This window comes from Lactuca saligna, chromosome 4 (genome assembly GCF_052625555.1).
Source record: "Lactuca saligna cultivar CGN05327 chromosome 4, ASM5262555v1, whole genome shotgun sequence".
Taxonomy (NCBI): domain Eukaryota; kingdom Viridiplantae; phylum Streptophyta; class Magnoliopsida; order Asterales; family Asteraceae; genus Lactuca; species Lactuca saligna.
The window spans coordinates 229,844,575-229,869,931 of NC_136420.1; the positions used below are offsets into that span (position 1 = coordinate 229,844,575).

The following is a 25,357-nucleotide window of genomic DNA, read 5'->3' on the forward strand; positions in this document are numbered from 1 at the left end:
GCGAATTTGGTCCTTGTGGTTTGCCAAAACCTTTGGATGGGGTCCAAATAGTTTCCAGCTTGCACCAAAGGTCCAAAATCAAGGTTTTCTTGGGTTTTTAGTCCATTCCGTCATTGACCGTTTGTTTGGGGCCGTTAGTGCCTTCACGTGCCCTCCATGTGAGGGCATTTTGGTCATTTTAGGTCAGCCTCCGTTGCCGCCACTTCAATTAATAAGAGTTCAGACTGTACTCACTCCTTCGTCTTCTACTCATTCCTCACTCCTTCGTCTTCTACTCATACCTCTTGATTCAAACGCAAAAACCCTAACGATCATCTGAAACTTTGAAAATGTGGGGACTTAGAAATGTTGGAGAGATTGTCAACGTTCAAGAAGTTTATGGTAAGATTCAAACTTAGAAAAACTCTGTATTTTATGATCAAGCTTCAAACTTTGAAAAACTCTAACTAATAATCGTCTCTTTCTGTTTTGAAGATGGTTACCCCAACATATTCTCTATTGAACTTCATCACGGAGGGAGTTTCACAAAGTTTCCAAATATCAAGTATATTAATGGCCAAGTAAGGTACTTTGATGTTGTCGACATTGATGAATTTTCTGTTCATGAACTAGACTCGATGATGAGAGAATTAGGGTATGATGGTACTGAAATCATGTATTACCATTTCCGTTTGCCTAATGAAGGATTTGACTTTGGACTCTGAGCATTAGGTAACGATGATGATGTGCATAATCTCTCACGATATGTTACCCATAATAACAAAATGATTAAAGTGTACACAGAGCATGGTCAAACGAACTTGCTTACATATTTTATGTCCCCAACTGGTCCAAAAAGGGTTATAATAGAAGACATGGAGAAGCAGGATTGCATTAGACCCTCATCACCTGTAGTTGCTCATGAAGTGGTAACTCCAATCCAAATTGATGTTGGTGAGGGTGATTTAGGGTTAGCATTAACCTTATACAAATCAGCATCACCTGAATTTAGTAGGTCTAAAGGTTGGAAACATAGTAAAGGGGCATCGTCTTGTAGTAGAATGCTTAAATTGGATTGGGAAGGTGCTGAAAAAACAATGGCAAGTGGTGAAGTTGATAAGGGTAAGGGTGTAGAAGGATTTGTAGATGAATTTGTTGTAGTTGATGCAGAAAAAGAGTTAAACAAAGAGATTGATGTGAATGAAGAACTTGATGTGAACAAATCCAATGGTGAGGGTGTAGAAGGATTTGCAGATGAGGGGTATAGAGTTGTCATGGATAATGATCCTCAAGGAGTCAATGAATTTTCAACTAACATCAACATAGATGATGAGTTAATGACAAACTTTCAACCTTTTGAAGGGTTTGAAGACGAAGATAGCATCCCATTTAATGGGTTTGAAGGCCAAGATAATATTCCTTTCAATGATGAGTGCAGACAAGAGGAGCCTGATGACATTGAGTTTGAGAATCAAAACAGTGAAGATGAAGATAGTGACTTTATGATTGATGAGGACAACATAATTGAAGATGTTGACGTTGACATGGAGGATTTCAATCTAAATGTTGATATAGAAGCAGAGTTCAATGGATGTTAAAGAATGGGTGGTCAAAGAAATGAAGATAGTGTTGAAGAAGATGATTTGGAGGTAATTGACAATGACGAGTGGGATTCACTAAGTGATGACTCAGGGGACAACAGGAAAAGAAGAGAAATGATCAAAGAGCTGGGGAAACAAACCTTATGTTCTGCTGGTGAGGTGCACAAGGTAGCTTTTCATATTGGGCAGAAATATAAAGCCAAGAAAGAATTGAAAGATAAAATTGACCTGCATGCTTTAGAGACAAGGAGGAATATCTCATTCACAAAAAACGACAAGAGTAGATTAACAGCTGTTTGTGATGGAACTGTAGTTTTAAATGCAAGTGGGGTAGGTGGACCTACCTCTGGGAAAAAGGTAAAGGGTAAAGATGTAAACTCAGATAAAGTTAAATGCACATGGAAACTTCATGCATCTAGGTCAAGTGAACAGGACTATTGGTTTATTAAGACGTATAATCAGAAACACATCTGCCTCCAAACACGAAAAATCAGATCTTGCACAGCAACATTTCTTTCTAAACGTATTATGGATCAGATTGAAGCTAATCCTGGACTGCCTGTTCGTGCCCTACAAGAGCAACTCCAATCAACTTATGGAGTTAGTATTTCAGAAGAGAAAGCATTTAGGGCAAAAGCATTAGCCACCAAAAATGTTGCAGGGGATTACGTAAAGCAATATGCAGCTTTGAGAGACTATGTACTAGAGCTACAAAAGACAAATGAAGGTACAACTGTAAAGATTGATGTGGTTTCAGAACCTGTGGTTTCATCCCCAACCAGGCAATTCAGAAGGATATACGTGTGTTTAGGTCCTTTGAAGAAAGGTTTTAAGGCAGGTTTGAGAGAATTTTTAGGCTTAGATGGAGCCTTCATGAAGGGACCTTTCCCAGGTCAAATACTAAGTGCAGTTGGTGTTGATTCCAACAATGGAACCTACCCATTGGCATATGCTGTTGCTGAAAGTGAAAACACTTCAAGTTGGAAATGGTTTCTTCAGTGTCTTGCAGAAGATCTTGACTTGTATTCAAATTCCAACTTCACCTTTATCAGTGATAGACAGAAGGTACTATAGTTACATTTAATATTGCATACTAGTTTCATTACAAACTAATGATAATTTCTTATTTTGTTTTGGTGACAACAGGGTCTTCTACCAGCCATAGAACAATTGTTCCCTAATGCAGAACACAGGTTCTGTATTAGACACATATACCAGAACATGAGGATGTTATTTAAGACTACAGAGTACAAGGAGTATTTTTGGAGGTGTGCTACAGCCACCACCATACCAGAGTTTGAAGCTGTAATGGTAGAGCTAAGGAATTATGACATAGAAGCATATCAATGGCTCTTGAAAATCCCTCCACATCATTGGGCTAGAAGTCATTTTTCTGGTATTTTCTCAATTTGTTGTCTTATTTTTTATTGTAGTATAGATATACACTAACTATTGTTTTGTTAATGAACTATTAGGAAGGGCAATTTCAGACATGTTATTGAATAACCTTTGTGAAGTGTTCAATAGCAAACTTGTAAAAGGGAGAGACAAACCCATTATCAGTTGTTTGGAGTTCATCAGAGAGTAACTTATGAAGAGAGTATGCAATGTGATGAAGGTGTTAAACAAGTGTCAAGGTCCATTAACTCCAACTGGTACTAGGATTTTGGAAGCAAACACAACACTAGCTAGTAAGTATCATGCACGATGGAATGGGGGACAAAAGTATCAGGTTAAAGGTCCATGGAATGATCAACATGTGGTGGACATGGAGAAAAGGGAGTGTAGTTGTAGAAAATGGGAGCTTACTGGAATTCCTTGCAAACATGCTATTGCAAGCCTAAATGAAATGGCAGACAACAATGAAAAGGTGGGAGAACTATACACCTATGTGCATAAGGTGTATTGGCTTGATACATGGAAAGAGATGTACTCCTTCAAGGTGGAGCCTATCAAAGGTAGAGCCATGTGGCCTAAGAGTGACTGCCCAACAACTCTTGTGCCTCCACCACACAACAAAGCTATAGGCAGGCCAAAAAAGAAAAGAAGGATTACAGCAGAGGAAAGGATTGAAATCCAGCAACGTAAGAGGCAAGCAAACAGTCAAAGTCAAAATGATAATGAAACTCAATCACTGAGCAGGAAGTTTTTGACTGTGACATGTAGTAAGTGTAAGCAAAAGGGTCATAATGCCAGGACCTGCAAGGCCAAAGATGGGAATTGATGTTTAAGTACTTTTTATGTTTGTCAAGACTTGTTAATGCACTTTAGTTGGTACTTTGTTGCCTTTTTTTTGTTCCATTTTGATAATGTACTTTGATGCCATTTTGATAATGTACTTTAATGCCCTTTGTTGGTAATGATTGTGTTTTGACATTTATCTGTTATGGTCCCCTTTTAGTAATGTTGTTTGTTATTAGTTTATGTTGTACTGTCAAAGCCTGAAGATGTTATGGCAATGTACTTAATGTATGCATATAAAACCATTACAATTGCATATTCAAAAGGAAGAGACAAAACCATTACACTTGCATATCATGTCAAGATCAAACCTTTATAATTTCATATTCATAAAAGGATAAAACCATTACACTTCCCATTATCATAAAAGCATTACATATACAATGATCCAAAAGATAACACTTTTAAGTGTTTACTACCAACAAAAACATATATAAACCACAATTAAACCTTCTAGCACCAAAAGACAACATTTTTAAGTGGTTACTACCAACAAAAAAGTCCTAACCTCTAATTCCTATTTCCAAAACAGCACAAACAACAGAAACAAAACCCACGAGACAAGCAAACACATCTTCAGCTGGCCCACTTCAACCTCATACCTATTCATTGTTCTCAACAGTCCTGGTATGATAACAGTTGATCTTTGACACATAGGGGGATCGAACCACCCCAAAAATGCACATCTGGATCCCTACAAGAATACATTAAAGGAGAAGAGTTATTGCATAACTACCGAAATATCATAACCTAATATGAGTTTGCTAACCATTTTAGGGCATGCATAGAAACGACGACCAGGGTTTCGTGAAGTCCATGAGGTTCGCACAACAGCAACATTCCCACAGAAGCAGAGCACCATTTTTGAATCTCGTAGCAGTAGAAGTAGACGAGAGATGAAGAAGAAGAGACGAAGTAGAAGAGAAGAGGAAGAGGATTCTTCTCTGTAAATAAAAATGAAGAAGAGGAAGAGGATTGCGTATATGTATATAAGGGAGAAATATGATATTATTTAAAATAAGTACCTAAAATGACCAAAATGCCCTCACATGGAGGGCACGTGAAGGCACTAACGGCCCCAAACAAACGGTCAATGACGGAATAGACTAAAAACCCAAGAAAACCTTGATTTTGGACCTTTGGTGCAAGCTGGAAACTATTTGAACCCCATCCAAAGGTTTTGGCAAACCAGAAGGACCAAATTCGCAGTTTTGTCTAAATTATAATAAGGGTACCCTACATTTTCTCATAAGACCCCCTAATTATGAGTTTAGGTAAAAACAACTTTTTCACATTTTTTTTTCAGTTACCTAGAAATTGTACGATATTTTAGGTTGAGTACCCTTTTATTTTTAGATTTTTTCAATTACTTGGAAATTACCACTTTTTAAGTTCAGGTTTATTTTTCTTTTTTACTTCTAACTTTTTTTTTTATATATATAATTTCAGTATGCGATTGATAAATATATGGATCCATCATAATTTATATAAAACTATAAAGATTATTAAGATCAAAATTTATTGGGAAATATATTCTCTTAACATGAGGTAAAATACAATTTCTTGTAAATTGGTTTTTGACCAACTTTTGTTATCCACCAGCTCTGACAACCTAGCACCTCCAATAAACCGCCGTTACCACTGGTGGTGCTTCTGCCACACCCGTCATAACAGATAGAGAGTGAGCGAGAGAGAAACAAATCGATAGGCAGTGGTCCGACCACCTGTCGAGTTTCCACCATATCCCACCACCGCCTAACCCACCTTTTTACGAGCTACCATCGACCATCAAAGTGTGGTTGAGAGAGAGAGAGAGAGAGAGAGGCTAACTGTCGTCGTTAACTGACGTCCACCACCTCCGCCGTTAACTGCAATTACGGTGACATTTGGTCGGCCGACGATGGAGGTAAAGAGAGAGGTGATGCAGATCGGAGGTGGTGTTTCGACATTCTTCGCCAATAATTGTCGTCACTTGCGTTGTTAGAGATGGTGGCTCTTGGTCGGCCGAAGGTGGGGATGGTGGAGCCGTAGAGGTTGCTATAGTTGTGAGGGGACGATAGAGTGATAGCGGTTTATGAGAGTTTACTTTTTTAGGGTTTATTTTTTAATTTATGGGTGGTTGGGTTGGATTAGGGTTTGAAAGATATTAACATGGGTTTAGAAACATCAGACATTTTTTAGACGAAAGTTGCATTTTGTTAAAAAAGTGGGTGTTTTAAAAAAGATATATTTTTAACATTTTTTTAACAATTTTATATAAATAAGTTTTTTTTAGTGTTAAATGTTTTAAAATAAGTTTAACTTTATTTTTCTTTTTTAATGAGTTAATAATTACATATAAAAGTTATGAAATTATTATATAATGATAGATATTAAGAAAGTAATTATAATGTGATAATTAGTTTATTTAAGAAAAAAAGCAAAATAATGATTATGGGGTCCATTAAGATTATAAAGAGGGTCTAATTAGATGCAACTTATGACAAAAGTCACAAGACATGCTTCACGGTCTAACCTGGCATGCTACATCCTTCCAGACCAAAATGGGAAGACCAAATATCATTTCTCCTACATTCTCAACATAAGCCGCTCCTAATAAGAACTCCATCCAAACTCACTTCTGGATTTTAGCCACAATGGAGTATCTCTTCGTCGTCATCGCACTACTTGTCGCTTCATTTCTCTTCTCCTCATACTTCCGCAGGAAATTTTCCAACCTCCCGCCGACTCTCTTTCCAACCCTCCCTGTAATCGGCCACCTGCACCTTTTGAAGAAACCCCTGTACAGGACATTGGCCACAATCTCCGCCAAACACGGCCCAATCCTGCTCATCCGCTTTGGATCCCGCCGCGTCTTAGTCATCTCCTCCCCTGCCGCTGCCGAAGAATGTTTCACTAAGAACGATGTCATCTTCGCCAACCGCCCTCGCTTTCTCGTCGGCAAGATTCTTGGCGACAACTACACCAGCATAGGCTGGGCACCATACGGCGACCACTGGCGCAACCTTCGCCGGATCTCCTCCATCGAGATCTTCTCATCTCATCGCCTAAACGAATTCCATGACATACGCGCTGACGAAGGAAGACTTCTTATACGTAAGCTGATCTCCGAAAGTTCTTCGCCGGTAAACTTCAAGTCGGTTTTGCAGGAGATGACGCTGAACGTGATGATGAGGATGATATCGGGGAAGAGATATTTCGGCGGAGATATGAAGGAAGAAGGCAAACAGTTCCAGGAGATTGTTAAGGAGAGTGTTCTGGTTGCAGATACTTCGAATTTAGGGGATCACTTGCCCATTATGAGATGGGTTGGAACGAAAGGGTTGGAAAGGAAGATGATTGAGTTGCAGAAAAAGAGAGACGCTTTCTTTCAAGTTTTGATCGAGCAACATCGTAGAGTGGATGGGATTGAACCCGAAAACAAGAACACAATGATTAAAGTGCTATTGCAGCTACAAAAAACTGATCCGGAGTACTACACTGATGAAGTTATTAGAGGCTTTGTGCTGGTAAATATAATTAACAGATTCCCTACCACTTTACAGTTATATTTAATTATTTATCATGTCTTTAACTTAAGCATCTCTGAACATGATATGCTATATGTTTGGGAAACCCTTTACTAATTCTTGTTGATGTTTAGAATCTGTTAACAGCTGGAACTGATACTTCTGGCACGACAATGGAATGGGCTCTTTCCCTTCTGGTCAACCATCCACATGTTATAAAGAAGGCACAGAAGGAAATCGACAGTGTTGTGGGGAAGGACTGTCTTGTTAACGAATCAGACATGAGCAAATTACCTTATATCCGTTGTATTGTGAACGAGACTTTGCGTATGTATCCTCCACTCCCATTACTAGTACCTCATGAGTCATCGGGAGATTGTGTGGTCGGAGGCTATCATATCCCACGTGGGACAATGCTACTAGTCAATCAATGGGCCATGCATCATGACCCCAAGCTCTGGAGTGACCCTGAAAGGTTTTACCCAGAAAGGTTCGAAGGAACAAAAGATGGGTTTAGATTCATGCCATTTGGGTCTGGAAGGAGAAGTTGTCCAGGAGAAGGTTTGGCGATGCGTATGGTTGGGTTGACGTTAGGGTTACTGATACAGTGTTTCGATTGGGAGCGGATTAGTGAAGAGATGGTTGACATGAGAGAAGGTCCTGGGCTCACCATGCCCAAGGCTCAACCTTTACTAGTCAATTGTAGACCACGTCCTGTAACACACAATTTAATAGCTTTAAAAATGTAAACTTATAAAGAAGGTTGTCTTGGCAACTTAAAGTCAAAGTTAACCCGAAATATCCTTTTGCGCAGAATCACATATATAGTTGAAGATTTTATAAATATATATTTTCTTTTTAAATATAACAGTAACATTATTGTTAAATTTGATATAATAATTTTTATACTAAATTGATACAATATATTGATTATTTTGAATTATATGATAATATATATATCTATTATAACTTTATAATCGTAATCGTTTGAATGATTTCTACTGATACATAAATAAAATTGAATATAATATATGTTTTAATGTTGTTTATAGTTGTTGTTATTACTAATTAATTTTTTTAATTTTATTTGCGTAATGTTTTAATTTCAATCATTATAATTATTAAAAACATCAAAAATTACTTTGTGTGTGTGTGTGTGTCTATATATATATATATATATATATATATATATATATATATATATATATATATATATATATATATATATATATATATAGGAGTAGGATCAAATGAGAACGCCAAAAAGGTTGAGAACGCGAGAACAATTCTGGACTTTTCAAATTTCAAAATCTGAGGCAGAAATTAATTTGACATTTGTTTAATTTCCAACTAATTTAAATATTTTTTTAAATTTAAAAAAATACGAAAAAGGTATGAAGGTAATTGTCTTTTTGATTCTTTCCACAAGATTAGCAACTATTATATGGAAATTAAACTTAGTCAACCTTATTAAAATGAAATCAACCAAATTATCACAAACCCTATCACTTTGTCTCTCATACTTGCCGTCTTCATCATTCTCCCGTCACCACCATATTCGTTTAATCAGTTCCGGCCAAATCACGACCATAAAATCACGCCAACATAGAATCTGTCACCATACAAGACCGTCGGGCCACCACTGGTTGAACACGGGTTCACCAGGACCCTCCTTCAATAGCTTCCAACCACCGTCTACCTTTTCAATCCTTTGTTCTTCATCTCTCTTATCGTGAAAACAGAATAGGGTTTGGGTATGGAATGGATTCGAAACAGAGAAATCCACCAGCAAAACCCCGATCCCCAAATCAAAGATAGCTGTTGTGGCGGCTGACACGATGCAGTCTTCACCTCCGGTTGCATCGGGGTTTCATCATGTTGTTTACAGATGGATTGTCGTTGACTAATGGCGGTGCTAATGTGATGGGGGAGCCGATGCCTAGGGCTCAATAGGACTCGGGGCTATTCGTGTGTCTCGGTCGTAACAATGAGTTTTATAGCAACGATCTTGAAGTCTGTGAGTTCCTCTTTCCCTTTCTCATCACTTTTTTGAAAACGAATCAATTTCTTCTCTTGATCTAGATTAGGCATTCCTAATTATTGAGGATTTGGGTTTCTATTATTCGATCATCTGCTTTTCGAAATAGCTTGAAACAATTGTATAAAGCTAACTATGCATCAAAGAACATCAATGAATTTGCAGTTTGTTAGTCTCGATTGCGAAAATCTCTCTTATGTTTTTGTCTATAGATTTAAAATCTACATGTGATCAATCACATTGATAAACTGTTATTTCTGATCCCAATGTGATACATTCGTTCAACAATCATATGAGAAAATTGCTTGGATGATTAAGCGCATGAGAGATGGATATAACATATGTGTTTTTTTTTAAAAGGCGATGAACTGTGCACATAAGGTGCTCGATAAAATGTCTGTGAGAGCATTTTCGACTGGAATGATGGAAGGGGTCTCGATGGGGCAGTTGCTTCGATCGGTAATGATTCTCTTCTCTTTTCTTTTTATTTTGACTGTAAATCAATGAAGTTTAATCAACTACATTTCTTTACTCGTATTTCTTTCTATTCATACATGAATCTAACTATGGAATTAAGTTTTATGAACCACAAGATCTTATCGTGAAAACGTCTACTCTAAGCCACAAGGTTTCTGCTATTTTGGTGTTCGGAGACTTCACTTCTGATCCTGGAAACAACAACTACATTCTGACCCCTTTCAGGGGCAATTTCCCACCTTATTAGAGAGATTTTGCAAACCAAAAAGCAATAACGAGGTGTACCAATGGAAAGAAACACAATCCTAATTTTCAAATTTTTTGGTAATAATTTCTTGAAGGGGGTGCGTGAATGGTTGTATTTATTTATGAATAGCACGTGTATTCATTTATGAATAAGATTGTAGTTATGTGTGAATAGTTGTATTCATTTATGAATAGCACGTGTATTCATTTATCATAGAATGTGTATTAATCTATAAATAACAATGTATTCATTTTTGAATTGCAATGTATTCATGTATGAATGATTGTATTTATTTATGAATATTAGTATATTCATGTGAATGAGTGTATTTATTTATGATTAGAGGTATTCATTTTATGAAAAAATTATAATTTTTACACCTTTTTTTTATTTTCAATTTATAAAAAATACATTGAATTATTTGTAATTTGATGTGTTTTCATTTATGATTGGAAGTGTACTGATTTGCGATCGGATTTCTATTCTTTTTTTTTTTTTTGAAAAACAAAAACGTAAAATAGTAGAAAATAATATTTTTTTAAGATTTTCTTTTCAGATTTAAAATAAAAAGAAATATTAAAATTTATAAGTGATTTTTTTGAAATGGTCATAAATAATTTTTGGGAAAAATCATAAAAAAAAAATATTCATATATATTTTATTAACTAAAAGAAAATATTAATTTTGTTAGGTAATTAAAATCACTATCCCTAGATTTTAGGAATCAATAATTAATATTTATATAAAGTTACTAATATACCCTTATAAAATGATTGGTCAAGAACTGTTCTCGCGTTCTCAACCTTTTAGGTGTTTTCATTTGATCCTCTCCCTATATATATATATATATATATATATATATATATATATATATATATATATATATATATATATATATATATATAAGTGAATATACCCGTAAGGTATATATGCTTAGGTACCCAAACTCATTATAATACGTCATTTTGTTTAATATATTCATTATAATATTGTTAAACTTCAACCCTTGACTTGATTTACTTTCAAAATTTTCGAAGTTTCATTATTATCTTCCTCTTACATCACATCTTTTTGCCGAACACTTACTAGTCTATATATATTATAGTTTATGTAAGAAGAATATAAATGTGAAATTGATAAAAATCATGGAAGTAAACCAAGTTAGAAGTTGAATTATAAGAACATTGGATAATTACAATGTATATATAATATACAAAATGATGTATTATAGTGAGTTTGAATATGTAAGCTTATATACCCTAAGGGTATATTCATTTTTCCTATTTAATAAAAACCTCTCTTATATCTTACATGACACTTTTTTAAGCCATCACTATGCCACGTGTCACTACCACAAAAAATGTTTGACTAATTTTCCTGTCCATGGATTGTTTTGATTGTCAATTAATCACCTCCAAAGATTAAGCAAATTAGTTTTAATATCCAAAATTAAACTGGATTGAAAATACGTTTTATATTCCGGTAAACACAGTAATTAATATTTAATCACCGAGAATTTTTGACTTTTGAATTGTTTATTAGCAAAGATCTGAACCAATTTCATTCCGATCTGCTCATTTATGTTTGAATTGTTTATCAATGCTTAATATTTATCCAAGAAATCGGCATTGTTGATCTCCTTGCTTCTTGAATAAGGGCTATATTAGACAAAAAATGATACAAATCCAAACAATAGGAAGATGTAAATGAAAATATAGGGACGAGCCATGATTCTGAGGTGCTATTTGTTTTTTGAAAAAAAAAAACTCTTCAGACCTCTTATTGTTGCGCGGCGCAACACACGCGCAACACTTTTAATCTCGCAACTGTTTGTTTTTTAAAAGTCTTCAGAGTCAAAAACCTCTGAGCGTGCTCTGTTTGGCGCAACACTTGTACTGCCTCTTCCAACCTCTTTTTCTTCTTTTTTTTTTTCTTGCTGAAATTTTTATTATATGTTGTTGCAATTTTATTTCACTTTTTTTTGTTTATTCTTGTTGATTTTTTTGTAACGCCCGGGTTTCGGAGCTAAGCATTTTTGACAATGTAATAGTCTAGGTCAACTATTGTAACTCTTTTTGAAGTAATAAAGATGAAATATTTGAGTATTATGTGAATTATATGTATTTATGTGCTTATTATTTAATTATAAATGTATAATTAATAAAGAATAAAAATAAGCATTAAAATTAAAGTGTGAGATAAGCCCAATATCTCTACATAAAGTTCTAGTGGTCAAAACAAAGATTACGGGGATATAAAGAACACTGAAATCCGAGTTATAACGAAGAAGTTATGACCGGTTGAAATTTCACGACGGAACCGGCGCGACACCGGGAAGCATAAATAGTGAACTTAGATAGAGCGACTTTTAGCCTTAGAAATCTAAATGAAAGTTGTAGAGTATATTAAACTGAGAGTGTCCAGAAAAAGAAGGCCCAAATCTGACTTTGTATGAAGAAGTTATGAGATTTTAACGGACCAATCCTGTCCCGGCCTGTTAAAAATATAACTTTTAAAATAAAGTCAAAATTAGCCGACGGAGTCTAAACGAAAGTTATAGAGTACGTCTCCACCTAAGCGTGAATATAAAGAACGTCAAAAATGGAGTTTGTATGAACGAGTTACAAATCTATAATAGCATATTTACATATTAAAATAAAGTATAAATCATATATACGTACACACAAACACACACACACACACACACACACACACACACATATATATATATATATATATATATATATACATATGTATATATCATTAGTTTAGTACAAATATCATTAAATCTATTTAAAATACTATTATAGAGGGGTGTTTAGTTGTTTATATAATTAAAATATCATTAAGTAATTATGGAGGGTAGTTTTTAAAAATTCAATTAGTATAAATAAGAGTCTTGGACTCTCATATTTCTTGCACCATTCTCTTGATTCAAGAGTCTTTCTCTCTGTATCCCCCAAACATTTCGATCCCTTGTGATTTGATTTCTTTTTCTGTAGTTTTTAGTATAGTAAGGTGAGTGCTGAAGCGCTGCACGAATCTTTCTTAGAAAGATTCAGCGACGAAGTTCTGCCCCTGTAGAGCCCGGCTCCTAGCTAAAATCCCCTTGTAAGTAAGTTATGCTTACACTATTTTAATATAGCTTATATTTAAAATTAATTTTGTTATTGTGAACTTATAATAAATATTTGAGCTATTATTATGACTTATATAAGTGTCGTTATAATATCTTTTTAAATACTTGCGATACGGGAAATCTGGTTTAAAGGACCGGATAGGGTTGTTGGATTTCAGAAGTGCTATACGCCAAAATGGTCCTGCCCTCCGGTGTTTTATGTCTAGCCCGTGTCTGTACATAGTGGTTGGAAAGTATTGTTTAAACACTTATATAATAATAATAACCATAAGACTAATAGTTAGTCACGGCAAATATTAGACTAAAATCTAGTGGTAATAATACTAGGTTTCGTCGAAGGAGATTATTTTAAAGTAAACGAAGCGTTGTCCGAGTACCGAATCACCACCTTTTCAAGTGAATGCATAGTTACTTTCATCTTACACATAGATATGAAGTATTTTATATATTACGTGCTATGTGTGCATATTACCTGTATACTTGCTATATATGCTAGATGAATGTTTTTATACAAGTTTTAAATGGTTTAAACTGTATATGTATTTTATATCTACAAAAATGTCGGGGTAAAACATGGGTAGATGTAATAAGACGATGTGTGATAAAATGATGAGAGGCCTCGATGTTGTTGTTGATCCGGTCATCTAGCGGAGTATAGATGACGACCACGGACTCTACTAGACAGTCCAGTGGAACGCTAGCAGGCTCGCAACCTGTGGGTGTTTGTGAACGATGTGTTCATCCCCCTCATGGTTGCCTTTAGGACATTTATTGCTGAGGAACCCCTTTAGTAGTAATATCCATCCCAATAATGATCCTTAGGATAGGTCCTTTATGATAGGTGTTTAGGGACGTAATGTGAGCATAACGGGAATGGGTAATCGGGTTATTGTTGGTCGATGAAATTAATAAACTTATTTATTATGGGTTGAAAACCCTATGTGCTCACCAGACTCCGAAGTCTGACCCACTCAGTTTTATGTATTACAGGTAGTGGCGCTCGAGCATAGTTGTGATGTGTTGGAATGAGGGATTACGGATATAGGCCTGTAGATATGAAATAATGTGGTAAGACTTATATTGTATTGTTTATACTTATGTAATGTATCGAACATGACATCCCGAGTCTTTTAATGAAATACATTTATAAGGAAATGCTTTTAATAAATCTTTATCATATTATTGTTTTGGGACAAATTCCGCAACTCTTTTATTAAAAGGTTACTCTGATTTTGAAATAAAGTATAAAAAAAAAATAAAAAATAAAAAAAACGGTCTTTTTTGGCTGTGATTTTGGGGATGTAATAGTTGGTATCAGAGCATTAGTTTAAGCGAACAAGGAACTTGTAGGATTTTTAGACATAGACTTAGAGTGCTAAGCGATGATTGTGAGATGTGAGCACTAGCTTATCTTAGGAATTGTGCCTAAAATGCTTTCATGTGCTAAATGCTTTGTGCCTGATATGTTGTTATTTGTTCGGATCTATGGTCTGTTGCCGACCGGATCTGGAAACCTTATGTGTTTAGGATTCTAAACGTACGACTACGATATTAGAACTAGCATATAAACATTTCGGAGTGATAAGGATGATTTAAACGTCTATCCTAAATAAAGATCTAAATTCACCTTATTCGGTGTATAGATCAATATGACAAGAACCCGCAGTGGAGCTATAGGAATGCGAATGGGAATAGGAATCAACCCCCAGTGATTAAGCAAATACCTGTTGTAGTAGGAGCTGCACCTAAGCCAGTCACCATGGCTGGAGTTCAAGCCATGATTCGGGCTATGCTAGTTGAACAAAGGGAAGAAATGAGACAGATGTTCCACGAAAATAGGGACGAACCTACTATACACGTTGAGTTGACCGAGCCAATTCCTGAGCAATCTGAGGAAGGGAACTACAGCCGCCAAGGGAGTAAAGTAGAGACTCAAGGTGAGCAAAGGGATGGCCAGAAGAGGAGAAACAAGGATGGGTGGATGTACAAGAATTTCTTGGGTGCAAAACCACCAAGTCTCTCAGGAAGCCCTAAGCCTGTGTAGATAATGGATTGGATCTCCGAGATGGAGACGGTGTTTGAAAGCTGCGACTACAGCGAGAAGCAGAAAACCGTCTTCGCTGTAAGACAACTGAAAACTGGAGTCTTGAGTTGGAGGAAACTATTGGTGGATACAATGCCACGAGGAGAAGCTCTGAAAATGTCATGGGATGAGTTCTTGGAACAACTGAAGATGCAATATTGTTCAGAGATAGATCTGATCGACCTGAAATGAGTTCCAAAACTTGAGGAAGGGAAGATTGAGCATTGACGACTATGCTATTGCCTTCATGGAGAAGATGAAGTTGTTTCCGTACCTAGTGCCAACCGAACTCTCTAAAATTGAGAGGTTCGTGAATGGATTGCCTGCTGACTTTGGCCCAACAGTCAAGATGACAACTACACTAAAATCAGCTGTTCGAGCAGCTAAAAATGTGGAGACGCAGCAGAAAGAATAGGTCTGGAAAGGGTCGAGGTTGGTGAAAAACGAAATTTTGATGGATCCTGAAAGTCCAATAAGAAGAGTAGATTCTCGAAGTCTGGTTCGAGAGGAGGAGGATCAGAAGCAAAGTGGTGTGACAAGTGCAAGAAGAAGCACACTAGGAAATGTGACGGGGGAGTCACTTGTTACAAGTGTGGAAAACCATGGCACTATGCCAACGAATGTACCCTCACCTAGAAGGCATGTTACGGGAGTAATAAGGAGGGGCATGTTTTGAAGGACTGCCCAAAGAAGGAGGCAAGGAGACCCAACATACCACCAAAGTCGAAGGCGAGAGCCTTCCAAATGATGCTCGAGGCTGCGGAGGAGGCATCAAACGTCGCTTCAGGTACCTTTCTTGTAAATGGTTTGCCTGCAAATATACTATTTGATTCTGGAGCCAACTACTCCTTTGTATCGCATAAATTTGGTGGAATATTAGCATTGCCTATAGAAAAACTTGATGATGCCCTAATTGTGGAAGTTGACAGTGGCAAGTTCATATCTGTTAGTAACCGTGTTAGGAACATCGTCATTGACCTGAATGGAAACGAATTCCATGAGGAGTTGTTACCCATGGAGTTAAACGGTTTCGATATCGTTTTGGTCATGGATTGGCTTAGCACTAATGATGTTGAGATTCTTTGCAGGAAGAAGATAGTAAGGGTAAACCCACCTGGAAAAGAGTCATTTATGGTGTACGGGGACAAATGCCGAGTAAATTCTGGAATCATCTCCTTGATGAAAGCCAGAAAATGTTTGTCCAATGGATGTGCATCATACTTGGCATTCGTAATTGATGCTAAGAAGGAAAAAAGGAGGTGCAAAATATACCAGTCGTGTGTGATTTTCCAGAAGTTTTTCCCGAAGATCTTCCCAGATTACCACCTGATAGACAAGTAGAGTTCCGAATAGACTTGTTACCAGGGACGACACCAATAACGAAAGCACCATACCAATTAGCACCGACGGAGATGAAGGAGCTTATGACGGAACTTCAAGAGTTGTTGGACAATGGTTTCATTCGACCTAGTTCATCACCTTGGGGAGCTTCGGTGTTATTTCTGAAGAAAAAGGACGGAAGCATGAGAATGTGTATAGACTACCGAGAGCTGAAAAGGCAACGGTGAAGAACAAGTATCCATTACCGAGGATTGACAACCTATTCGATCAGCTGCAAGGTTCGATCTACTTTTCAAAGATTGATCTTAGGTCAGGATATCATCAACTGAACGTGAGAGAGCAGGATATTGAGAAGACTGCATTCAGAACTCGATATGGACACGGCGAGTTCTTGGTTATGTCATTTGGACTAACCAATGCTCCTGCAGCATTCATGGATTTGATGAACAGGGTTTGTAAACCATTCCTCGATAAATCCGTGATAGTGTTCATCGAAGACATTCTGATCTACTCGAAGACCTAAGAGGAGCATGGAAAGCATCTACGGGAAGTGTTGGAAGTGTTAAAGAAAAAGAAGTTTTATGCTAAGTTCTCCAAGTGTAATTTTTGGATTCGAGAAGTCCATTTCTTGGGTCACGTGGTTAACCAAGAAGGAATAATGGTTGACCCAGCAAAGATCGAAGCTGTAATGAAGTGGGAACGACCAAAAAGTCCCACAGAGATTCGGAGCTTTTTAGGATTAGATGGATATTACCGACGATTTATCCAAGGCTTTTCTTCGATAACATCTCCATTGATAGCTTTGACCCATAAAGGAGCTACATATACGTGGAATGAGAAGCATGAAGAAGCATTAGAGAAGCTGAAGAAGAAGTTATGTGAAGCACTGATACTTTCTCTACCTGATGGAGTTGAAGACTTCACGGTCTATAGTGACGCATCTGGAGTCGGGTTGGGTTGTGTTCTGAGGCAAAGAGAAAAGGTGATAGCATACGCATCTCGACAATTGAAAAAGCACGAAAAGAACTACCCCACTCACGATTTGGAGTTGGCGGCAGTAGTATTTACTCTAAAGATATGGAGGCATTACCTCTATGGCACGAAGTCCAAGCTGTTCACTAATCATAAGAGTCTCCAGTATTTCTTTAATCATAAGGAGTTGAACATGAGACAATGATGCTGGTTGGAGTTACTCAAGGATTACGACTGTGAGATACTTTACCACCCTGGTAAAGCCAATGTTGTCGCTGATGCTCTCAGTCGGAAAGTTAATCTTGAAAGGAAAAGGCCAAGAGCGTTGAGAATTGAAGTTGTCTCGACCATTGTGGAAAGTACAAAGAAAGCTCAAGAGGAAGCTTCTGAGAAGAATGACCAAAAGGAGGAATGTTTGGGGAAAACGTTGGAGTTCGGTACAAACAACCAAGGGTTGAAGGTATTCCAAGATCGAATTTGGGTACCAAAGACGGGAGCAGTCCTTGAAAAAGGTACGGATAGATGTGGAAGGTAGTATGGGCCCATACTACTGAAAGCAGAGGATCCGTACCCGAACCAAGGAAGGCCAAGACAAGACCAGGGAACTTGTAAGTAGCTATGATCCCTCAGGGAGCATCAGTATATCTAATGATTGTTGTGATGTATTGCAGAATGGTGGTACTTCGATCGAGGCCGGTAGATGGCGGAGAGGGATCGAGTTCAGGATCGGGTTCCGAGCCGGTAGATGAGGGGCTACGTGAGTTCATCGTGTCAGAGATCACCAGGGGTATCCTTGGGTCGACTCCCATTATCTTCGGGTCGATCAAGGAAGGGATCATGGATTTGATGGAGGATCGCCTGCGGGCATTCAGGAACGATTTGGCATCTGGCCAGTCGGGGTCATGCACACTGTCCTTCAAGGACTTCAGGGGCAGTGGTGCGCCGGATTTCCATGGGGGTAAAGGACCCCATTGCTGCCAGGCGATGGATTGCAGACATCGAGTCTACACAGTTGACTAGCTTCTGCCCCGAGGGGTCGAAGGTGAGATATGCAGCGGGGTGTTTACGGGACCGAGCCCAGGATTGGTGGGAGTCAGTGGGTGACTCGTTGGGAGCCTCAACTATCGAGATTATGACCTGGTCGGACTTTGTGACAAGGTTCAGGGCGAAGTTTGTGCCGGCTGTCGAGCTTCAGCAGCTGGCCAGGGAGTTTCTAGATATGAGACAGACAACAGAGACTGTGGCGGAGATCACCGCCAAGTTCCAGGAGAGGGCTTTGATGGTGCCCCAGTATGCTGGTGACGAGGATATGAGGAGGACTCGTTATCACGATATGCTTCGAGCTGACATTCGGGAGCATGTTAGATTTTTGGCATGACCTACCTCGGACTATATGATTGCCAGGGCGAGGGAGAGGGAGATAGATTTGGAGCACATCCGGAAACGGAAATTAGAGGAGGGACAGACAGGAGGGGCTTCTGGAAAGAATCCCAAGGGATCAGAGATGGGGCCGAAGGGCCAACAGGGACGGGGACGCTGCCGGAAATGCAGCAAGGCACACGAGGGGGCGTGCAGGATGGGATCCTCGGGCTGCTACAAGTGCGGCAAGTTTGGGCACATCAGCAGGGATTGCACTGCTCCTGCAGTAGTTATTCAGACATCGGAGTTGCTGTGTTTCCACTGCAACCAGAGGGGCCACAAGAAGGCCAATTGCCCCCTATTGTAAGCTTCAGCACCGGTGAAGGCGCCAGCTCCAGCGTCCCTGCGGATCACGGATGGCCGACAGGGCAAGGCAGAGGCTCCGGTGGTGAGGAGTCGAGCATTCCAGCTAACTACCGAGGAGGCACGCGCCACGCCCAATGTGGTGACGGGATCGTTCCATGTGAACGGCATCCCAGTTCAGGTATTGTTCGACTCGGGTGCATCCCGATCGTTCGTTTCTCTTGCACTTAGCAAGAGGTTTCATGAGACTTCAAGCGAGTTAGATTGCTCGTTAGAGGTAGAGATTGCTGACGATCGATCGGTGTGAGCATCGATGGTGTTTCGAGATTGCGTTCTGCGACTGTTTGAGGAGCGTTATCTGGTAGACTTGGTTCCCATTCCATTGCGTGGGAACAAGGTGATTATTGGCATGGATTGGTTGAGCCCTAATGGGGCGGTGATAGACTGCGCGCAACAGCTAGTGCGAGTCAGGACCCCGAGCGGGGGAGAGTTAGTGATTCATGGCGAAAGGCCGCAGTGTGGACCCACTGTGTGTTCAGCAGCGAGGGCTAGACGCTATCTTCAGTAGGGATGCGTGGGATATGTCGCGTATGTGATGGATACCCTGGAGGCGGGTAAGGCGACCGTGAGCAAGGTTCCGGTGGTTCGAGATTTTGCAGATGTTTTCCCGGAGGAACTACCTGGGATACCTCCGGAGCGACAGGTGGAGTTCAGGATTGACCTTATTCCCGGTGCGGCTCCGATAGCCAAGGCACCGTATCGGTTGGCTCCTCCCGAGATGCAGGAGTTGTCTACGCAGCTGCAGGAGCTGCTAGACAAGGGATTCATTCATCCGAGCAGTTCGCCTTGGGGAGCCCCGATTCTATTTGTGAAGAAGAAGGATGGGTCGCATCGGATGTGTATAGATTACCGGGAGATGAACAAGGTGACGGTGAAGAACCGTTACCCACTCCTGAGGATTGATGACCTCTTTGACCAGCTTCAGGGAGCATCTTGGTTCTCCAAGATTGACTTGCGTTCGGGTTATCATCAGATGAGAGTCAGGGAGGAGGATACGCAGAAGACCGCGTTTTGGACACGTTATGGCCACTATGAGTTTGTGGTGATGCCGTTTGGGCTCACCAATGCTCCTGCCGCGTTCATGGATCTCATGAACCGCATTTGCAGACCGATGCTGGATTGGTCTGTGATAGTCTTTATCGATGACATCTTGGTTTATTCCAAGACTCAGGAGGAGCATGAGGAGCATCTAAGGGAGGTATTGGAGACCCTGAGGAGGGAGAGCTTGTATGCCAAGTTCTCCAAGTGTGAGTTCTGGCTGCGCGAGGTGCAATTTCTTGGGCACCTCGTCAAACCAGAACGGGATTCTGGTCGATCCAGCCAAGGTCGAGGCCGTGATGAGGTGGGAGGTTCCGAAGTCTCCATCCGAGATTCAGAGCTTCCTGGGACTAGCGGGCTACTATCGGAGATTTATCCAGGATTTCTCCAAGATAGTCGTACCCCTGACGCGGCTGACGAAGAAAGCCGTGGTCTTTCGGTGGGGACCCGAGCAGCAGGCTGCATTTGAGATGCTGAGATAGAGCTTGTGTGAGGCGCCGATCCTAGCCCTGCCGGAGGGCGTAGAGGATTTTGTGGTTTACTGTGATGCGTCCATTTCATGGTTGGGCGCAGTTCTGATGCAGAGGGGGTATGTCATTGCCTACGCTTCGAGTCAGCTAAAGCCTCACGAGGCGAACTACCCGACACACGATTTGGAGTTGGGGGTTGTGGTCTTCGCCCTCAAGATTTGGCGACATTACCTCTACGGGGTTCGTTGTACCATCTACACGGACCACAAGAGTCTGAGGTATCTCATGGACCACCCGAATCTGAACATGAGGCAACATCGGTGGTTGGATGTGGTGAAGGATTATGATTGCGAGATCCTTTACCACCCGGGGAAGGCCAACGTGGTGGCCGGTGCGCTTAGCCGCAACGCGGCACCGATCAGGGACGTATGCATAAGGATGACCGTAGTGACTCCCCTATTGGAGCGAATTCGGGAGGCTCAACAGGAGGCTATCAAGGAGGAGCATCGGAAGAGCGAGCGCGTGGTGGGACAGGCGTCCTCCTTTGATTATGATAGCCGGGGTCTATTGACACTACACCATAGGGTGTGGGTGCCATATCACGGGGGCGTCCGCCAGATTTTGATGGATGAGGCGCACAAGTCCCGATTCTCTATTCATCCTGGGGCGACGAAGATGTATAGGGATCTCCGTCTGAACTATTGGTGGCCCTGCATGAAGCGGGATGTGGCATGGTACGTTGAGCGGTGCTCGACTTGCAGGAAGGTCAAGGCCGAACATCAGAGACCACATGGTAAGATGGAGCCGTTGGATATTCTACTGTGGAAATGGGAAGATATCACCATGGATTTTATTACAAAGCTTCCCAGGACCGCGCATGGAGTGGATTCGATTTGGGTCATCGTGGACCGACTGACCAAGAGTGCTCACTTTATTCCGATTCAGGAGAGCATATCGGCCGATAACTATATCAGGGAGATCGTGGCGCGGCACGGGGTGCTGGTATCGGTGATCTCGGACAGGGATGTGTGTTTCACTTCCAGATTTTGGAAGATGTTTCATGACGAATTGGGCACTCGATTGCATTTTAGCACCGCCTTTCACCCGCAGACGGATGGTCAGAGTGAGCGGACCATCCAGACTTTGGAGGACATGTTGCGGGCGTGTGTGTTAGATTTCGGTGGTAGCTGGGATACCTATCTTCCCTTGGCTGAGTTCTCATACAACAACAGCTACCACACGAGTATTGACCGACCACCATTCGAGATGTTGTACGGGCGGAGGTGCAGAACCCCGATATGTTGGGGTGAAGTTGGCCAGAGAGTCATGGGAAGCACCGAGGTGGTGCTCGAGACGACCGAGAGGATCCAGCAGGTTCGGAGTAGACTTCAGACTGCTCAGAGTCAGCAGAAGAGTTACGCCGACAAGCGTCGATCCGACTTGGAGTTCCAAGTCGGGGGTATGGTTCTCCTGAAAGTGTCGCCTTGGAAGGGCGTCATTTGATTCAGGAAGCAGGTCAAGGTGGCGTATAGGCTGGATCTGCCTGCCAAGCTCAGTCAGATCCACAACATTTTCCATGTTTCTCAGCTACGGAAGTGCCTTGTGGATGATTCAGCGGTAGTACCGTTGGAGGATATTCAGGTTGATGACAGCTTGAACTACATTGAGCGCCCAGTCGCAATACTCGACAGGAAGTCGAAGGACTTGAGGAACAAGAGGGTAGAACTAGTGAAGGTGCAATGGCAGCACCGCAAGTGTTCGGAATGGACTTGGGAGCCGATGGACGAGATGATGGAGCATTACCCCGAGCTGTTTCAGGATCAAGTAGCAGACTTCGAGGACGAAGTCTAAAATAAGTGGGGGAGATTTGTAGCACCTGGTTCTCGGTATGTAAATCTTATTTGAGTATTTCACATTTTAGCCTTGGACTCGGCGAGTCATAGGTCCGACTCGCCGAGTAGGGACGAGACTCAGGACACGTTTAAGTTGGCGACTCGGCGAGTCCATATCCTGGACTCGGCGAGTCACCGCTGCTGGATGAAACCCTAAATTTCAAGGGTTTGCACCCTATTTAAACCCTTATTTCCGCCCCAAACTCGCCCCCATTCACCCTCAGAGCTCCCAACTTCGTTTATACCCTTATTTCCTTGAGAGATTGAAGTGTTTTGGTGTGTTCTTGAAGATTTTGAGGAGAAGGAAGAGTAGATCAAGAACAGGAGAAGGAGGCCAGGCATCTTTGTGTCATCTCAACGTTTTCCTTGAGGTATAGCTCGTTTCCCCTCTGTTTTCAAGCTTGTAGTCTCTTTTAGCTTCATGGAAGTCCTTCTTGAGCTTTTCCCCAAGCTTGTTTGTGCATTGTGGGTTGTAATAAGTTGTTAGCCTTTAGATCTAGGCATGATTTAGTCCCTGGAGCTTGGATCTAATGCCTTTATGGGGTCATATTGCATGAAAGCCCTAGATCTACCTCTTTTGGTGCACTTTGAGCCCTAAAATCCATATTGGTGAATATCTACACGTAAAGTTGGAAACTTTACTTGTGATTCGTGTCCTAGAAGCCCAGATCTGTGAATGGCATGGACTGGAATCGAGCAAATCGGTGTATTTGATAGATGCATGGCGACGACTCGGAGAGTCGTTTATGTGACTCGGCGAGTCTGCTCGCGAGTCACCGAATTGGTCCCTTTATGATGTATCGAGTTTGAGCCGTGAGTCACAGGGGGTGACTCAGTGAGTTGGAAGCTGAACTCACCCATGTTAGGACTCGACAAGTCAATACCCTGACTCGGCGAGTCCAAGGCAATCTTCATAGATCAAGAACAGACTCGGCGAGTTGTTCATACAACTCGGCGAGTCTAAGCATAAGTGTTCATCGGATGAAGATGAACTCGATGAGTTGTTCATACAACTCGGCGAGTAGGACGAAGAACTTCAATGTCAGTTTAGAAGAAGAACACGTCGAGTCTTAGCCTAATTCGACGAGTAGAATCAGGGACTCAGGACAATCGTCTGGATAGGAACTCGGCGAGTTGGTGAGCTAACTCGGCGAGTCGGGTCAACTGAAAGTTGACTCTGACTTTGACTTAGGGCTAGACCAGGGGTAAAATGGTTATTTTACCCAAAGGACAGTTAGCAGTGTGTGATTGAGTATGTTGTGGGAATTGCAGTCGGAGGAGTTCCGGGGCAACAACAGCGGTCAGTCAGTTCCCGATCAGTTCAGCAGCTACTTTGAGGTGAGTTACCTTCCAGTAGTGGTGGGTCTAAGGCCACAATGCCAGCCCACCAGTAGGAGATGTGTGATTAGATGATTGTCTTTGTGATATTCATCTAGGGTTGCTAGACTATGTGATATATGTGTTGTGTGGTAGTAGTAGGGGTGAAATAGTCCCCAGTATCCGGTCGAAAGGACCGAAGGGGACGCCAGCACCCAGATATGCTAGGCAGTATCCGGTCGAAAGGATAGAAGGGGAGGCCAGCACCCAGATATGCTAGGCAGTATCCAGTCGAAAGGACCGAAGGGGAGGCCAGCACCCAGATATGCTAGGCAGTATCCGGTCGAGAGGACCGAAGGGGTAGGTCGGGCACCCAGATATGCCTGACAAATTTATGTATGTTATGTGATATGTGGTATGTGGTACAGTGGGGGAACTCACTAAGCTTTGTGCTTACGTTTTACAATTTTGTGTTCAGGTACCTCTTCACAGAAGGGGAAGGAGCTGGCACGGTAGCGGCACATCATGCACACACTCTGGTTTCCGCATTTACGAGATTCACTGGGATTTGTACTCTGATATTTTGATGGGTTGTATGGTTTAGCTTTTAAACATGATTTGCGTTGTGTTGTGGTTTGATCAAACAATGTTTTAATTATTAATGTTTTCTAAAGTAATGTTTTAAAACGAAATTTTCGGACGTGAAAATTTGAGTCGTTACAATTTAACATTCCTAATAAACTTTTAATCAACTTTTAAATTCCAAAACTTGAGGGCAAGTTTTGAAACCTTTTTCAAAACATTAGGGTTTTAACTATTTAAATTTCAAAACTTCAAAACCTTTGGGTTCAAATTTAAACTATAAAACCTAAAGGGGAAAATATGAAACTTTTCATAACAACAAGGATCAAATAACAAATAATTTTAAATTAACATTTAATCACATAATTATCCATATTTGATTTATTTAATGATTTCTTGCAAAACAATTTATCAATTTACTCAAAATAGTTAATCAATTATCTTATAAGGAAACAATTATCTTATTAATTGATAAATATCTTCATTTAGATCAAAAATATAGTCAAATATATCATATAATCGGATTAATATTGATCTAACATGATAAGGTAACTATCCATATGCAAAAATAGCAAGAAATCCCGAGATAAGCACTATCTGACGAGTTGACTCGTCGAGTCAAGCCTGGACTCGTCGAGTCACCCTGGAC

General features: G+C 40.5%; 3 protein-coding genes across 3 annotated transcripts; all 3 read left to right on the forward strand.

Moving 5' to 3' along the window:
- The first annotated feature begins 1,580 nt into the window (after window positions 1–1,580).
- Window positions 1,581–3,168, forward strand: LOC145040517 (uncharacterized). The gene is made up of 3 exons (XM_078988431.1): window positions 1,581–2,645; window positions 2,727–2,976; window positions 3,056–3,168. The coding sequence occupies exons 1-3, from the start codon at window positions 1,581–1,583 to the stop codon at window positions 3,166–3,168; spliced, it is 1,428 nt and encodes a 475-aa protein (XP_078844557.1).
- Window positions 3,169–3,171: 3 nt separating this feature from the next.
- On the forward strand, window positions 3,172–3,804 carry LOC145040518 (uncharacterized). Its single transcript, XM_078988432.1, has one exon. It carries the CDS (start codon window positions 3,172–3,174, stop codon window positions 3,802–3,804), a length of 633 nt encoding a protein of 210 aa, XP_078844558.1.
- Window positions 3,805–6,319: 2,515 nt separating this feature from the next.
- Window positions 6,320–8,146, forward strand: LOC145043377 (cytochrome P450 81Q32-like). Its single transcript, XM_078992013.1, has 2 exons — window positions 6,320–7,330; window positions 7,465–8,146. The coding sequence occupies exons 1-2, from the start codon at window positions 6,458–6,460 to the stop codon at window positions 8,077–8,079; spliced, it is 1,488 nt and encodes a 495-aa protein (XP_078848139.1). The 5' UTR covers window positions 6,320–6,457; the 3' UTR covers window positions 8,080–8,146.
- The last annotated feature ends 17,211 nt before the right edge of the window (window positions 8,147–25,357 follow it).

Bases quoted from the DNA above. Each gene is read 5' to 3' on its own strand.
- LOC145040517 (XM_078988431.1), top strand. From the start codon at position 1,581: ATGGGTGGTCAAAGAAATGAAGATAGTGTTGAAGAAGATGATTTGGAG. The intron at 2,646-2,726 runs GTACTATAGTTA...TGGTGACAACAG, and splicing joins TTATCAGTGATAGACAGAAG to GGTCTTCTACCAGCCATAGA. The intron at 2,977-3,055 runs GTATTTTCTCAA...ATGAACTATTAG, and splicing joins GGCTAGAAGTCATTTTTCTG to GAAGGGCAATTTCAGACATG.
- LOC145040518 (XM_078988432.1), top strand. From the start codon at position 3,172: ATGAAGAGAGTATGCAATGTGATGAAGGTGTTAAACAAGTGTCAAGGT.
- LOC145043377 (XM_078992013.1), top strand. From the start codon at position 6,458: ATGGAGTATCTCTTCGTCGTCATCGCACTACTTGTCGCTTCATTTCTC. The intron at 7,331-7,464 runs GTAAATATAATT...GTTGATGTTTAG, and splicing joins TTATTAGAGGCTTTGTGCTG to AATCTGTTAACAGCTGGAAC.